We start from the raw sequence: 17,246 nt of genomic DNA on the forward strand, positions 1-17,246 counted from the left end.
GGTTATAGATTGTATCGAAGATACTACTAGAAATATAATATACGACGCCGTAGCCGAGTAGCAATAACGTCGCTATCGCCTAGAATTTAAAAAAGAAAAATTCTAACGGTAGTCTTAAAAAAAAAAAAAAAAAAAAGTACTCCTAGTAGGTTTCGAACACTTCTTTTTTTTTTACTATTATAGTAGCTAATACGTGATCCGGATCCGATCCGGATCCGATCTACTGAGAAAATCAACAGATTAAGCCTCCGACCTAGGAATCGACCTAGGATCGATCTAGGATCAGACCTAGTTCAGTAACTAGATCCGAACTAGGTCCGAACTAGATCTGATCCTAGATCGATCCTGGATTGAGCACCTATAGAAGGCCAGTACTGTACCTAGTAATCGATCCCGAAGCAGTTTCGAAATTAACTTGAATCTACTATATCCTTAACTTCTAAGCGCGGATATAGTTCGGGAACTGCTACCTAACTCGGATCGGAATTGAATTGAAACCGCTATATCTAGTACCTATCTCTAGGGATCTCTCTCGATAGGGGAGGGAGGGAGGCCATTGCAGCACCCTTGATCTCACGGACGAGTTCAGCAGTTCAACGAGCGACGTTTTTAGATGGCGAGGGATGGCACGGTATAAGTCGTACCCGTCATATACTTTACACGCATACGCACACTCTTCGCCTTTCATCGAAAATACGCGGGCGGTGGTGTTCTGGCGGCAGTCAACCTTCGTTTCTGGCCCGTGACCTCTTCTCTTCCTCCTCCTCCTCCTCCACCACCACCACTACCGCCAGAAGCTAAGCAGACAGTACCACCCTCCCAAATGGACTCTTCCTCCACCTCAGCCACTTCACAGTCATTGGCGAAAATGTCACCTTCTCCTTCCCCCTTCTGCGCATTATCCTCATCACACTTATTAACACCATCACCATCTCCATCCATGGTAGCCATCGATGACGTGTCCGAGACAACAGCCACAGGAACCTCGGTTGTATTCACCCTATACCTCGGAACACCATAAACGCCATAAAACTCCATAGACAACTGCAGCCTATAAGTCCGGCTGAGATGTGTCCAGCGCAAAGAAGGTTGGGAGACGGTATCTGGAACGGCAAGATCAAGTTGTGATGTGGCCGTATATGAGCACCCTCTGCCTCTTTGGGCTGCTTCACCAGGATACGCCGGTAGTGGACGAAAGAGAATATTGCACTTCTGCGACGAGGCCGTGCTGGGTTTGTAGGCACAAGTACTAACCGCTCTGTCTCTGCTGATACCATCTCGGGGTATGGGTGTGGTTGAGAATCGCGTGTGGACAATCCATTTGGCGACGACGGAGCATTTGAATGATTGGCGATTGTCGAGTGTGGCGGATTGGGAACTACTACTACTACTAGTAGTAGTAGTGTTGTCGATGGTGAGGGCGAGTGGGATCGTGAGTTGGCGCTTGGAGTCGTGGTTTTGTTTGATAGCCATGTCCGGTTCGTACAGGCTTACCTGGAGACTTGGACTCTTTTGGAGGAGGAGCCGACAACACCGTGAGAGGAGATGAGGTTTGGCTCGTAGCGTTAAGAATGGTGATGGTGATGGAGATGGACATTTGGGCAGTGCCAGAGAGGCACATAGTCGAGGATAAAGGAAGGAAGAAGCCGAGATCTTGATATGTTTGCAGAGGAATCCGACTTCGCAACCCGCCAGGCGGAATTGAGCCTCGATCCAATAGGATACTTCGCAGTCACCGTGGATGTCATTGTGCTGCTGCTGGTGACCTGGGTTCAAGCCGCCTCCTCCCCTGGGACATGTGTTCTTGCTCGTGGTGCCTGATATCTTTGTTGACAGTGGGATAGATCGCGATACTCCGTCTGCCGTCGTGACATGGGTTGGTAGTACGAAGTAAAAGTCGACATGTCGAGTATTTGGAGCATTATTGTCTTCCGGACATGATGGAGCGGATAATACAAAATCAGTGTTGGCTCTGAAGTCGGTCAAGGTGATGATGTCTTCAACGGCAGTGTCTCCGCCAATGGAGGATATGATTATGCCTGTTTCGTGAACTTTAGCCTTTGCAAGTAGTTAACTCGGTTAGTAGTTCTTGTTGTAGTTGTTGACATACCCCTAAGCCGTAGTTGTACAGTGTCGAAGAGATATTGGTCCACACAGCTCCCGAGCACACTAAGCCGTCCTTGGATGAGAGAAGAGATACGATGCTGGTGGTCTGGTTCAACTTGTTGAGTATGTGTATTTGAAGGTAGACCAGTCTTGTCACCACCCTTGGAAGGGCAGGACACTTGTAAACGGGCATACAACATGATGTGTTGTCTGCTGCTCAGAGATCTGGTGCGCGAGCCGATGTGGGAACATCAGCAAGCCAGACCAAAGCACGGCGTGCTTGTATATAACATGACCATGATTAGTATTCACGTTAGGCCCCGAGGTGGAAGTACACATTTATAAGTACCCGGAAGCAGCAAGGGGTGGGGTGTTCGTGATACGGTGTCTTGTTTTCCATTTTGGTCGAAAATGAGATCTTGCTGCCAGTGGTCACAAACGGTGCCATGCTTATCACGGGTCGATCCAACGACGCGATGCATTGCTATAACATTCAGGGCCTCGTTTATTTGACTTCGGAGGATAAGAACTCAATACGGTTCGCATGCTGCTGTAGTGGTGCACAGCCGAAGCTCGTTCCATTTCCGCGGATGGTCCTGTTGTCGCACGGTGTCGTTCGTCACGGCACTCAATGCTCTCGCTTGTTGTATTACCCACCGCCCATGGACAACATGGAGTAGTATAGGTTACGCAAGGGAAGCTATGACGAGGAACACCAACGAAGGTTGCTGGCGGTTACCAACTGATAACCAGCGGGCGGACCCTGACTGACAGCAAGCGGGTCACATCAGGCAGTCAACGGCGATGGTGGAGGGTCATATGGCCAACCAACCGAGGTCGCGACTCCCCCGACAAGGGTCGATTCAGCTGCAGTGCTCGAGGCGTATGACATCGGCTTCAAGTCGCAGGCTGTTCCGCGTGCTCTGTTTACGAGGCACAGGGTTTATACGAAGCTGTTGTCAGCTTCATCGGCCAAGTCAAGCTGAACATATCATCGAAATTGTCTCAGCATAACATAGGCTACACTGTCTTTCGCTCGACCGACCGAGATGCGGTAGACGAATACCCGGAGCTGGGCTGGCTACGCCGGAGATCTATCTCCAGACAGTAGAAGTTGACGTTGGAGGCCCTGGCCCCTCCCGGGTCTCAATAATGGATGGATTCAGGCCCAGTCGCACGAGCAACCCAAATATCTGGCGGCCGCGATAACACAGTACGAGCCTCGTTCAACATCAGCAGCACCATATCGGCCGCAATCCTTATCACGTTTAAGATAGGTCTATCTACTAGTAACCTCGGTCTTATCTGTTTATCATTTATCCTGTCTATGCACGCAGCTGGGCGCATCTCCGTCGCTGTTCGCCGCCTCAAGGACCTTTAGATTTTTAGTAACACAATACAGAAATTTCCCCGATCCAGTGACATACAGATCTACCATAGGGGCCATACATACTATAGGACCCAGATTAAAACTGCGGTCTCGAAACCTGTTCAATACAATATCTACTACGGTTTCGCACGGGCTTCGAACCGGTTTCGATCCATCTTGGCGTGCTTAAATCAGTGATAAAAGAAACGTTTAGAACCGGGTTCGGACTATAGCCAAAGTCGATTTAAGGCTTAAATCGGAGTTGACACTATGTTGATATAGTACTTTATTAAGCCTTAGGTTAGTATTATGTAGTTTAGAACTACCTTACAGGGCAATGCGCAAGTTGGGCTACCGCCAATAGGCGGCAGTTCTACCGTAGAATTCTATAGTGGCCTTCTATAAAGGCTCAATCTAGGATCGATCTAGGATCAGATATAGGATTAGATCTTCTAGTTCGAACCTAGTTCGGTAACTAGATCTAAACTAGGTCTAGACCTAATCGGATCCTGGATCGGAGACTTAATCTATTGATTTTCTCTAATTCGGATCGAATCTAGATTACGTATTAGCTATGTACTATAATAGTAAAAATAAGAAAAAAGAGTATTCGAAACCTATAAGGAGTACTTTTTTTTCTTTTTTAATTTTAAGACTACTATTAACTTGAAAATTTTTCTTTTTTAAATTATAGATAATAGCGATATTATTACTTAACCATAATACTATTTATAATATTTTTTTTTGAACATATAAATCTATAATCTACAATATTACGTAATATATATTTTAAAGATAAAATTAAAAAAAAAACCAAATTAAGTTAAGAAGTAAGTCGGATGCGACGTCACCGTATGTGCGCAAGGCGTCGTGGGAGCAGTAGAAGGAGCGGTAGGGAGCGGTACGGGATAGGCCCCGGGGGAGACGGGCCCCAGCGACATAGACGACGCCATACTATGATAGGAGTAGGATAGGCGAACCGAGGTAATAGGCCTAGGCGCGCTCTACCTATACAGAACGTATACTATGTACTTAGACTACTAGTATATAATACGTCCTACTCTACTAGCCGAGATATAAAAGAGCTAAACTACTACGGCGATATAGAACAGCGAGACAAGATAAGATCCTATTGCTACTAAGTAGTACGCCTAGTACTCGCGGCATATATAGCTCGCTAGCTAGTCGCCTTACTAGCGACTTACGAGGGAGATAGAGAAGGAGAAGACTCTACTATACCGTACCCTACGGAATAGTAGAGAGTAGTAGTATAAGGGACCTGTTATAATTAAAGAGAAGAATTGCCAGTGCGTAGAGATACTAAGTACGAGCGGAGCGAAGGCGGCTCGAGACGAGAGTTTTCTCGAGAGCGAGTTTTTTCCTAGAAAAGGTAGAAAACTTGAAAGTCTACGTAGTTCTAAATAGAAGCTAGATTAACTATAATAGAATTATTACTATGTATTATTATCAAGTTAGAAAGTAATTCTTAATACGCTAGTTAGTCTATAGAGATCTTTATAGTAATCTTTATAGTAATCTCTATAGTACTAATCCTCTTATAATTTAATATATTTTTTAGTCTATAAGTAATTCTATAGTAATTCTCGAGTGGAATCGAATTAGAATCGGATTAGGGTCGATATAGGATCGATATATATATAGTACGTAGAAGGTATACGTATAGAAGTCGCGTAGTTAGATAATAATTAAAAAGATACGTATATAGTAGATTTACTTAAACTAGCAGATATACTCGAATACAGTCTTAATACACTTAAACCCGTAAACGGTTCCGACTGGTTTCGAATCGGTTTTGAACTATAGTGGAACTATATTAGATACGTATTCGATTCTCTAACCGGTTTCGAAACCGTGTCAATACAGTATTAATACTATATCGATCTAGAGGGGGCGGTAGACACCTATATGTCCTAATATATTATCTAGATCCGATCTAGATCCGATCCGGATCCGAGAAGATTACATACATGCCCTCCTATAAAGGATTAATCCTATATCGATCCTATATCGACGCTATATTAACCCTACTCCGATCCTAATCTAATTCTACTCGAGAATCACTATAGAATTACTTATAGGCTAAATAACGTAACGTAGATTATAAGAGGATTACGAGAGGATTACTATAGAGATCGCTATAGAGATCGCTATAGGCTAACTAGCGTATCGAGGATTACTTCTTAACTTAGTAATAAATTTTAATTTTTTTTAAATTAATATTTCACGTAATATTTATAGATTATAGATTTATATATCGAAAAAACTATTATAAATAGCGTCGTAGTTAAGTAGTAATGACGTCTCTATCGCCTATAATTTAAAAAGGAAAAATATTTAACGGTAGTCTAAAACTAAAAAAGAGTGCCCCGGGGCGAGTGGGATTCGAACTCTTTTTTTTTTTAACTACTAGCCTAATACGTAATTTTTCTCTAATCCGGATTAGAGAAAATTAACAATTTAAGCCTCCGATCTAGGATTAGATCCGGTTCGAACCTAGTTCGGATCTAGTTTAGACCTAGTTTAGACCTAGTTACTAAACCGGGTCCGAACTAGGTCTGATCCTAGATCGATCTTAGGTTGAGCCCTTATAGAAGGCCAGTATAGTATACGCTTAACTACCCATACGCTCGCTTAATAGGGCGCTTAACGGGACGCTCGAATATTATAGAATAATTAATAGGCTCGACTAGATATATATATAGAAGTCGCGTAGTTAGAGTATAATAATTGAGAAGGTAAGTACGTACGTAGTAGATACACTCGAAACTTGGAATCTAAGTAAATAGAGCTAATATAGTCTTAATAAACTTAAACTCGTAAGCGGTTCCGAACCGGTTTCGAACCGATTCCGAATTATTTTCGAATTATTTTCGAATTATTTTAGATTCATATTGGATATGTGTTCGATCCCCTAAACGATTTCGACACTGTATTAATACGATGTTAATACTGTATTAATTCTATATAGACTAGGCACCTATATAGAGCTAATATAGTCTTAATACGCTTAAACCCGTAAAGGATTCCGAATTGATTTCGAACTGTGGTAGTTCTGTATCGATCCTATAGGGGGCGGGCACCTATGTACATATTATCTGGAAAGTATGTAGGAAGGAAACGATAGACGAGGAAACAAAAGGCGATTCATTCTCCATGGTTTGGTATTTTTACAATTGTTTCCAATGGTGGGACGTCCTACCCGATGGGAACATGCTTGTGGGGCACGGAGTTGCATCATTTGACGCCGCTTATCCCACAAATGTACATAGTACATATATATATATATATATATATATATAGTATGTATGAGGCCCGACGTCGTGCCACTTAACGCTGTGCATGCGCAACGTGCCGCAAAGAAGCCGGTACCGCGTGGTGGGAGGAGAGATCCAAAGGTCGGCCGGCCCAAGAACCAACGGCAAGACTCGAGTAGAGTGGGCTGTTTCTGTACAGTAGTATTCAACACAAACCGAATCGATCCCCGCTCTCTGGGGGGCTCAGCCAGCCTTATCGATCCAGAGCTTGTTCCTGACACTGTGTGGAAGACAGATGTTAGTCGACAAGGCATTCAACGCCCTAAACCGAACAAAGTCCAGGAACAAAGGGGACATTCAAGTCTTACCATCTGCCAATATATACCTCTCCTAGCAACCAATTCATGATGCGTGCCATGTTCGAGGATCCTCGAGCCATGACCGACCTCATTTGCACCAAAGACGAAAATGACATCTGCCTTCCGGATAGTCGCGAGGCGATGCGCCACAGCAACGACCGTCATGCTGCGCTGACCCACCAGCCGCTCGATGGCGCCCTGCACCAGCTTTTCGGATTGCGAATCAAGGCTGGAAGTGGCCTCATCCAGAAGCAGAAGCGAAGGATCCCGTAGCAGAGCCCGCGCCAGACACAATCGCTGCTTCTGGCCGCCACTGAGCGACGTTTGGGTGTTGATCCCTAAAGCTGTGTCGTATCCGTCGGGAAGGGAGATGATGAAATCGTGGATCTCGGCATCTTTGCACGCCTGTATGATTCTCTCTTCTGAGACGGATTCTTTCTCCCCGTCGTCGGGATCCTGGAGGCCAAGAACAAGGTTTTCACGAATGGTTCCGTCAAACAGTTTGGGTTCCTGAGCAACAAGCGACACTGCTCGTCGGTACGATGACAACTCGATGTCCCGAATATCAACGCCGTTGAAAGTGATGGTTCCCGAAAGAGGTTCGTAGAATCGCTCGAGCAACGAAATCACGGTGGTTTTACCACACCCGGAGGGTCCCACGAAAGCCACGAACTGACCGCTCTCCATCGAGAAACTGAGATTCCGATAGATCGGTGTATCCCGCGTTGGATACTTGAAGGTGACACCGGAGAACTTGATGCTGGCTCCTCCGACATCTTTCGCCACCGCCTGCAAGGCCTTGCCGGAGTGGGAGCTGGTTGCTTTCTGTGTTCCAGTCGCTTGTTGGCGGAGCCCTAGAATGCGGTTTGCCGCCGCTGTGGCCTGAGAGATGTTGGGGCTGAAGCTTAAGAACTGCCCGGCGCCTTGGGCGCCTTGGATGATTGCCACGTAGATGACGAAAAACTGCGTGGGATTATATTCCCGTGAAGCCAAGAGCTGTCCTCCATACCTAGATTGACAGTATCAGCAAGCATATTCGTGTCAAGAGAGAATGGATACGTACCAAAATGTCAGAGCCATGGCACAAAGCTCTATGCTGTCGGACAGGGCGAACACCAGCGCAGCATATGTCGCCTTGAACGTTGCCTTTTTGATTTGAACTCCCAAAAGGTCCGAGTACTTCCGAACAATGGAGTCCTCCATGGTCAAGGCGGTGACTGTGCGAAAAGCGCCAATGGCTTCGGTGGCAAATTGCGAGCTGTGGGAAAACACCTCGCTGTTCCATTTCTCAAATTCGAGCTCATATCGGATGCGGACAAAGGCGGCAATGAAGATGACGGGCATGGCAGAGAAGAAGGTGACCACCGTCAGCTTCCAGCCAAAGGTGAAGGCGATCGCCACGCAACCAGTAATGTTGAAAATCGATATGATGGGGAAGATGCCGTTTAGACCCAATAGGTCCTGGACCTGCTTTGGATCGGTTGATAGTCGCGACATCAGAGACCCGGAAGCATTTTCCTCCATATCGAAGAATGACACGGGATTCCGCAGGATGTTCTGGAAGTACTCCTTTTTATATGTCGATGAAATGCGCTGGACTGAATTAGACGCCGAAACCCCTGATAGACCGCCCTGACTTACCACGGAGACATTGTTGGCACAGTATATCGCGATGAAATAACATGTCGCGACGCCCAGGGCAAGGATGAAGAACATCAGTGACCAGAAGTCACCTCGTTCTTTCATCTTGGCCCCGGTCAGTCGAAAGACTTCCACTACGTGAGCGAAGATATAGCTTTGGATTGAGAAGGAGGCTGATATCATATTGTTAGCACAATGCAGCCAAGGAGAGATAGGGCACCTCTCACCTCCTGCTCCCGATGCCCCTGCCAGCACAAAAAGGTAGAGAACCCACTGTCTCCGTTGTTCGTAGATGAACCGGCCGAAAGAACGGAAAAACCCCTTTGCCTTGTAAGTTGAAGTTGGTCCATCTGGCTTTTCCTTTAGAGAGCCAGTTGTCTCTTTTCGCTCGAGATTGTCAAAATAGACCTCGTCCTCATTTTCTACCGTGTCGGGCGCAGATTCTGCCTCAAGTTGTTGCGCCCGTACCAGGCTTGCGTAGAGCCCGTCAGGCATAGACAAAAGTTGCTGGTGGGTGCCTTCCTCCACCTTGCATCCTTCACGCATGACAATGATCTTGTCCGCTTTGCGGATAGTCGAGAGCCTGTGGGCGATAACAATGGTCGTGCGATCTCGAGAGACTCGGTCAAGGGCCTTTTGGACTATTCTCTCACCACGGACGTCGATCGAACTGGTGGCCTCATCCAAGATGAGGATGGCGGGCTCACGTATAATACTGCGAGCAATGGCGAGCCGCTGTCGTTGGCCACCACTCAGCTTGATACCGCTCTCTCCGACTTTTGTCAAGTATCCCTGACTTTGTCAGTGGAGACGAGGACCTAGGGGTTATTACACTCACCTCTGGCAGTTGTTGGATGAACTCATCCGCAAAGGCTTCCTGACATGCCTTCTCAACCCGAATCCTCTTGACTGCCTCATCCTCGTGCTCCCAATTAGTCCCTATCAGGCCAAAGGCGACATTATTGAGGATGGTGTCGTTGAAAAGGAATGGTTCCTGTTGAACAAGGCCAATCTTCGACCTCCACCACTTCAAGTTGACTTCATTTATGTCGCGGCCTCCGATCGAGACAACGCCGCTGGTGCGGCTTGGTAACCCTTTGTGCGCTTCTCCCTTCTCAACAGAAGATGTGACGTTTGCTGACAGTTCATTTGTAGTTTCGGGCTTTTCTGGCTGGTCGTCTCCCAATTCATACCACCGCTCCAACAATGCAACTATGGTACTCTTACCAGACCCTGAAGGACCGACGAGGGCAGTGGTCTTTCCCGTTTCAAACCGAGCATTGAACCCTTTGAGCACCTGGACAGTAGGTCTGGTTGGATATGCAAAAGAGACGTCTCTGAGTTCGATGTCGTCATGGGCAGAGACATCTGGTTCAGAGACACCGTCCTGCTTCACCGGTTTGGAATCGATCATGGAGAAGAACTCGGTCGAAACGCCGACTGCTTTCTGGATCTCCATGATGGGGGCGACCATGACTCCTAGGACAGCGATCACGATCATGACAGAGAAGAAGACACTAAGCAACCACGTTAGTAGCACCAAATGAAGCGAGGAGTTTCGCCTTACGTGACTACCGTGCCGATGTTCGAGATATGGCCTTCGCGGAAAAGCTTGAGTCCGAACCAAAAGGCAAGTGCGTAGTTCGAGTACATGGCGAAGAAAATGGGGGCAAATTGAAGCCCGTATGGGACGGACAGAGCAAATCCTGTTCTGTCGGCTTCCTCCAGATGAGCAAAATATTTCTTCGTCATGGTCTTTTCTGCATTGAGTGAGAATACAGCTCTGATTGAGGAGAAGATCTCCCCTGCTGTAGATGCAGCTGCCTCATTGGCTTTGCCCAACTTCTGGAGCCCCTTGATGATGTAGGGAGCAGTGACGGAGTAAGTCAGGAATATGAATACGAGGGCAGAGGTGCAGACAAGGGTTACCGCCCACGAATACCGGAAGGCAATGGCAAAGGCTGAAATGGTAAGGGCCAGGCTCATGAAGAGTCCATAGAGTTTGTCCGAGATGCTCATCTGGATGGTATTGGCCGAGGTCGTGATTGTATTGGCGACACTCCCAGAAGACACCGAATCGAGCTTTTCCACCGATTGTGCGAAGAGAGATTCAAGGTAGGCGAGTCTAATCCGGGCCGATACACGGAGTCCCGTAGTCCGAAAGCAGAACTAGGACAGTCACTGAACTGCCCACTCCGTCTGAGAATAGGCTGCCACTCTTACCATTGAGACATACGTCAGGACGAACTTGCCTATGAATAGGTAGACGATGTAGAGCCTGCCATGCGTGTCAGCGCCGACCAGGTCCTTTGCTTAGATCAACTGCGTACGCATTCCGGTTCACGCTTGACTTAAACTTGGCCTCTGTCACCGTAGTATTGGGAAGGAAGTATCCATTGAAGTCGCCGACCAAATTTCCAAAGACGATATTCATGAGCGGCATAGCCTGGACACTGTTAGAAGATGCCGGACTAACCTTGCATGGAGCAACAACATACAGTACCGGATCCAACGCCGCATAACAGGCCAAGGAGCAGAACATATCCGTCAGCCGTGGTCCGATGGGAGAGGATGCGCTAGTGGGCATGAGCATAACGACGAAAGCCATGAAAACGACATGACGAACCCAGTAGTTGCTAAAAGGCGCTGCCTCTGTCTTCGAGGTCTCTTTGGTGGTAACAACAGCCTCATCTCTGGAAGCTTTCCCTGGCTCAGGCACGAGTTTGGCCTCTGCCACGGGAGGCTGTTGCTCCACTGCGCTCATCGCGACAGGCTTCAACCCGATTGAACAATGCTATACAGAATGAACACGCCAGTTTCCAGAACTGCGCTGCGTCACATATTTGGCTCAAGACTGAGAGTATTCCGGGCTCAAGACTGCCTTCGGATGGATGACGAGATATCGAACGGGCATGGATCCTTTATACATTGTCGATGTGACTATTATGGTTGCTGCCTTCGTAGGGGTTAAAAGGCTCGGCAGCGCCTGATTGACAGGGATCTAATAGTACTCGAAAGTGACCAAATTCACCCGGATCCGTAACACGCCGATGCGAATACGGGTACGTCAACCCGACAAGATCCACGATGGACGATGTGGTTGGCAGCGACTCGGAGTGCAGAGGCTGAGACAGTTAAACGTGTTGTTACCTATTAACCGCTTTTAGCGGGACTAGGCACCGAGCTTTAGGTGGTTTGGCTCTGTTTTAGCCCTCATTCGCACCTATATTTTCTTACCTAAAGTGCCCGTAGTGTCGGCAGGCATTTAGGTGCGTAATTGGTTTACTTACAACGTTGTAGATACCCGAAGAAAGACCATTTCGTACTGTGGCAGGAGGGACCGCTGTACCGGGATCCCATATGCCAGAGCTATAGATACGCGAGAGATGACAATGCGGTAGGCAGCAACAACAAATACATTCACATCAAGGTTGGCACCTGGGCACCAGGGCTCAAGGCCCCTATGGTGCACGACACTGTTGTGGTGGTTTGATTGCAGTGCAGTGCCCTTTCTGCCTGCAGTGCGGCCCGGGGTATGACTTTTGCGGAGCACTCGGACTTTTGTCTCAATATCGCACGGGGAACTGGGGCCTCCGTCAGACTGGGTGCTACTCGCACCCTCGAGGCGTTGTCCGCGTACAATAATGCAAGTGCAGGGCCGGACGTCAATGTCATTACAATCATTTGCGCACCAAACGGCTCGGGCTCCCCCGGAGTTTCCCCGTGCGATCGATCCAGGCACCCGCACTGAGATTGGCCTTGTCTTACGTGTCCGGCACGAGCAGACTGGCGGCGAGGGTCTTTCAGCAAATGTTGACACCAATTGAAGCAGGAACAGAGGTTCAAATGGAGGTACCACAACAATAATATAATATGCCCGGAGATTCATTCCCTCCTGCTTTGATAACTGCAGCCTAGACAATACCCAAGAACATGTGTCCATCATCAACCACTAGTAAATATACGTAAACTCGTCATTCTGGCGATCAGTCAGATCCAAGAAAGCCTTTTCGCCCAGCTTGTGTCCGTTCTCATCGACCTCCTCGTCCATGGGAACATACTTGTCCTCCATGGAATGGTCCTTGATCACGGCAGCCTTGCCATTCCGCACCCGGGATTTGGCATGGAGCTTGTTCAAGAACATCAGGTTGACCAGCTGAATGCCGACGACGGCCACGAGGGTGACGAAGATGGCCAAGACCTTGCGCAGACCGGGATGATAGGCAGGCTCGTCTTTCTTGCTGAAGAGCAACGGCCCAATGATGTTGCCTGCCGAGGATCCGGCATTGTAGAGGGACATGACGACCGACTTCTTCGTGCTACCAGCAGTGTTGCCGACAATCCAGGAGACAATCAACGGGTTACCGCCGAAGAGGAACGCCAGGAGATAGTAAGCCACGAGCAGACCGCCGGTGTGCTCATGGCCGCGAGGAAGTACGTAGAGCACGGCGAGACCCGCAATGACGGGAAGCATGAGGGCGGCGAGGACGGCCGATTTGAGTTTGGCCTTTTGTGCTGCCCATGAGGCGAAAAGAATGACCAAGGTCTGCATGGCTCCAAATGGCATGTTGAGCAGTGAGGTCTTGTACTTGTCGAACCCGACGCCCTGGAGAATGAGCGGGCCGAAAGTGTTGGTGACGGAAGCGCCCACGTTGAGCAAAAGTGCCAATCCGATCCAGAGGTATGTCTTGGGCTCGATGGCAAGCTCCATTATGTGGCTCCACTTGAATTCGCGGGATCCTGTGCCGGTTTGATTGGCACGAAGACGTTCAATCGCTTGCGCCTTCTCGTGGTCGTCCAAAAAGCGCGCCGAAGGAATATCGTTGTCGAGGAACCACCACACAACTGGGGCCGAGCAGATGGTCACCAGACCGACAAACAGGAAGATGATCTGCCATTCTTGCATGACGTTGGAACGAATGTGTCCAAGACCGTACGAGAGAGCTGCGGCCACAATCGTGGCGATGCCGTTGGTGCCATACCAAGCAGCAACGCGCAGCGGTTGTTCAGCCCGGCGATACCACTGGCTGGTAATGACGCTGAAGAGCGGGAGACAGCCGGCTTCGAAAAGACCGAGGAAGAAGCGAGCGGCCAGCAAGGAGCCGTAATTGTGGCATGCAGCCATGCACGCCTGTGCGATACCCCAACCCAGGCAGAGAGCTGGCATCAGAATCCGGTGGGGGACCTTGACGATCAAGAAGGAAGAGAACGGCTGCCAGGCCAGCTGGGCGATCGGGGCAATAGAACCCAGGAAGGAATATTGGTTTCCAGTAAGGTGGGTGTCCTGTTGTAGGCCGAAAAGAGCGCCGTAGCCAAGTACGGATTTGTCGAGAATCTGGAGGAAATACACCCAGACAAGGATGGAGAGAATGACTTTGTCAGTCTTTCGGCGAATTCGTCGATTCTAGTGAGAAAAAATTAGGATCCAATCCACCACATGAAAAATGTTCTCACATACATCTTCTTCTGTGAGCTCGATTCGCTGATCGCCCACGATTGCCAGTGCTCGATCACCATGTTTTACGGAGGCTTTCCGGTCCTGGCTAATGGAGTCCTTCGACGGATTGCGGGCAGATTCAATATCTTCGTTGTGAGCCATGGGTGCGGTCTTGTCGTCCAGGGAAGCCATCTTGAGGCCCAATGTGATTGAATGCGGCTCGAGTGGTTATTTTCTGCTCCCTTTGCTCCTGTGGACGCAGATGTAGCTAAGTATAAGATGGTAGGGCAGACGAAAGGAGGATTCACAGATGATTATATATCAAGCAAAATGATGGGGGTGGCTGGCCCAGCCCTCTACATGCGCAAAACCCGGAATGGCGGAGAGAGCTCGGGGTGGAAGCTGGAGTAGGGAGTCCGCCGCGTGGATATGGGGTCTCTTCAGGCTTTCCCGACTTTCGAGTGAGGGCATCACTCGACCGACAGCAGACCAGACTAGACCAGACAAATCACACACAGACCAGGCGGATGATGGCCGGGGCCAAGACACACCACACCTCAGATGGGTAGGTAGTTGACAAGTTCATAGCCGAGTCCAGGGTTTGCTCATGGTGGTGATGAAGTCCGCGCAGAGAATTTCAACCCAAACGGCGACTGACTTTGAGCGACAATTTGCTGCAGTAGTGGTGGTGGGTGAAAATAGGGGAGGGCGACGTCGCCTGGCGAAATGATCCGCATCCCCGCAATAAAATTGATAGGGATCGCTTGGCTTCCGTCCGCAAATCGCGCCCCGTAACGGGCATCGTGCTTCAAGTAGCCTGGTCTCTTGCACCAACGGTGCACCTCCAGGTCTCCTTTCTCGCTTGTTTTCTGGGTTTTCTGCGGAGACTTTGCATCTGCTAGACCTGAAATTGGCAAAGTAGAAAGCAGAAAGGAGAGGCCAGCTGACTGGGTCAACGGTGCGAGGCGACGGACGTTGCTCGGTCTGGAGAGGAAAGTCGTGGGGGTAAGTGGGATGATCGTGGGAGAGTGGTGATGGGGGTGATGAAGGCAGCCGTGGGGTGAGCAATGTGTCATACTACCCCCACGACTACAGTATCACGTGTACAATAATGTAGTGGAACAACCAATTTTTCCGTGGCTCCGTCCGGGGGTTGGAGCTGTGGGAGCGGCGGTGTGCCAGCCAGATGTGCAACATCACCTCATCCCATACTTCGGGGTTTCGTGGACCTTTCCCCTGCTACAGCTCCGGCATTGACCCGGCTACCCTAATGTTTTGGATATGGGGTGCATGAACCGCAACGGCTCCTCGGTTACTCTGGACCTATAGGCAGCCACGTGAGGTTCAAAGCCTAGCACGACCTGGCTTGTGCTGCGCTACCATGACTTCCTCAAGGTTAGTTTACCATGCGTCAGGGCCGTATAACGAGCTTCCTGTGAACTCGAGCTATATTGCGTCGCAAGGCGACAACATCTGCTGGGATCTTGTGTTCGCCACAACTTCGAATGAATCCATGAGGTCATTGTCCCAAGATACCAGCCTAGTCGGTATCTGTCCCGGAAAACTGCGGACCAGTCCCCCACAGAGCCTCCACCCCAGCCTGCCCTGCTCCCACATACCGACCGTCTGGTCCATATGACAAGGGTGTGTGGCGCCCACGAGTTTGGTGCAAACATCATGATGGGACAGAACCTCAGAAGACCAAACACTCACTCCTGCCGAGACTTACGAGGGTCAGCGTCAGGAATATGGGCATATAAGGAGGTCCATGGCTTGAGCAGGCATGGCGATATCCTGAAGGCTAGCGTGGTCCCAGCGCTGTCGCATGGTCCTGGAGTCTTCTTCTGGACGTTCAATAATATATTCTATTTACAGAGCCAATTCAAGTGCCTCCTCAAAAGCGCGTATACCAGCCTTCCGAGTCCAGTAGTACAGCGTCCATCCCAGTTTTCCTTGACCTGATTATCTCGTCGATTTTCTCGCATTCCACTCTCCGACTATTATTGCTTTGGCAAACCGTGACGCGTTGAGAGTCTCCTGTTGGGGCTGGCCTAGGTCCAGGAGATCGGAGTGTGGGAGGTACCCCTGCAGGCACTGTTTGAGGATATCCCAGACGTGCTCCAGACGTGCTCGATTGGGTTCAACAAATCAAGCGAGTCCCGCGGAGGCCAGTCAAGTCGAGATGCTCGTATTCCGGGCGTCTGCGTCTCCGTCTTCGCGAGCCTCTTCTTCACCATGCCGAGTCTCCTTCAAAAGAGGCTTCTTCTCCCTCTTCTTCGTGATGCCATGTTGCTTCAGGAACCTCATGACCGTCCGAGTCGAGACGTCTACCCCAGATTCGGAAATAAGACGCCCATAAGTCCAACGCGGATTGAGTCGCGCTAGACGCAGAATCTTCCTCCCATCACGTTCAGAAAGAATATGAGGTCGGCCGGTGCGTGGTAGTGTAGTTGAGCCGGAGCGAACACTGCTCAGTCGCACAGTTGTACGCGCCGTGCTGATCGGCACATTGAACGTGTTACTTATCGCTCTCCATGAGGCGCCCACGGCTCGTGCGCCTTCGATTTTCGCTCGTATATGAGGAGACAATTCGGATCCGCGTTTCCTAGTATTTGCGTCGATAACAACCTGAGGCTCCTCGGGCACTCGTTGCGGCATGGTGTGGTCTGCTGTTGAGGAGACAGGAAGGTGTACCTGGGTAGGTAGGGAGACGCGTGCGCGTGTTTTTGCGAAAAACAAAAAACGCGCTAGCCATGTGTAGACCTTTGTCACGTAGTACGAGTAACTTGGAGTCCCTACATAGGTACCTAAGGTAGCTGTAGACTTCCTGCCGAGTACGTGGTCGGTGAACGACGATAATTTACACAGCGACCATCCTCTCTTTGGCCCCATTCTCGTCTCTCTCAAATGCATATTTTCCCATGGAACCTCCTCGTGCTGGCGGCACACAGGAGAGGAGATGCTCAGACACCTGGGTAAACTACCTCTACGTCAGAACCCCGTGGTCCAACTTCAATCTATCCATTTTACCGTCTCATCTCAATCCCCCGTTCCCATCC

General features: G+C 49.2%; 3 protein-coding genes across 3 annotated transcripts; all 3 read right to left on the reverse strand.

Moving 5' to 3' along the window:
• Window positions 1-455: 455 nt before the first annotated feature.
• Window positions 456-3,316, reverse strand: HMPREF1120_06398 (uncharacterized protein). The gene is made up of 2 exons (XM_009160600.1): window positions 2,111-3,316; window positions 456-2,039 (listed from the first exon to the last, which is right to left on the reverse strand). Exons 1-2 carry the CDS (start codon window positions 2,304-2,306, stop codon window positions 685-687), a joined length of 1,551 nt encoding a protein of 516 aa, XP_009158848.1. The 5' UTR covers window positions 2,307-3,316; the 3' UTR covers window positions 456-684.
• A 3,687-nt stretch (window positions 3,317-7,003) lies between these two features.
• On the reverse strand, window positions 7,004-11,514 carry HMPREF1120_06399 (ATP-binding cassette, subfamily B (MDR/TAP), member 1; the record flags this gene model as incomplete). Its single annotated transcript, XM_009160601.1, has 11 exons — window positions 7,004-7,030; window positions 7,119-8,118; window positions 8,173-8,702; window positions 8,751-8,923; window positions 8,978-9,542; window positions 9,589-10,267; window positions 10,318-10,919; window positions 10,974-11,028; window positions 11,081-11,196; window positions 11,249-11,326; window positions 11,377-11,514. 11 exons carry the CDS (start codon window positions 11,512-11,514, stop codon window positions 7,004-7,006), a joined length of 3,963 nt encoding a protein of 1,320 aa, XP_009158849.1.
• Window positions 11,515-12,702: 1,188 nt separating this feature from the next.
• Window positions 12,703-14,379, reverse strand: HMPREF1120_06400 (MFS transporter, ACS family, allantoate permease; the record flags this gene model as incomplete). The annotated part of the gene is made up of 2 exons (XM_009160602.1): window positions 12,703-14,154; window positions 14,209-14,379. 2 exons carry the CDS (start codon window positions 14,377-14,379, stop codon window positions 12,703-12,705), a joined length of 1,623 nt encoding a protein of 540 aa, XP_009158850.1.
• Window positions 14,380-17,246: the final 2,867 nt, after the last annotated feature.

The sequence above is a fragment of the Exophiala dermatitidis genome (assembly GCF_000230625.1).
Source record: "Exophiala dermatitidis NIH/UT8656 unplaced genomic scaffold supercont1.5, whole genome shotgun sequence".
Classification (NCBI taxonomy): domain Eukaryota; kingdom Fungi; phylum Ascomycota; class Eurotiomycetes; order Chaetothyriales; family Herpotrichiellaceae; genus Exophiala; species Exophiala dermatitidis.

Excerpts from the sequence above, each read along its gene's own strand:
- HMPREF1120_06398 (XM_009160600.1), bottom strand. The coding sequence starts at position 2,306 with ATGTTGTATGCCCGTTTACAAGTGTCCTGCCCTTCCAAGGGTGGTGAC. Across the intron at positions 2,040-2,110 it reads TGTACAACTACGGCTTAGGG|GCATAATCATATCCTCCATT; the intron begins GTATGTCAACAA and ends TTCACGAAACAG.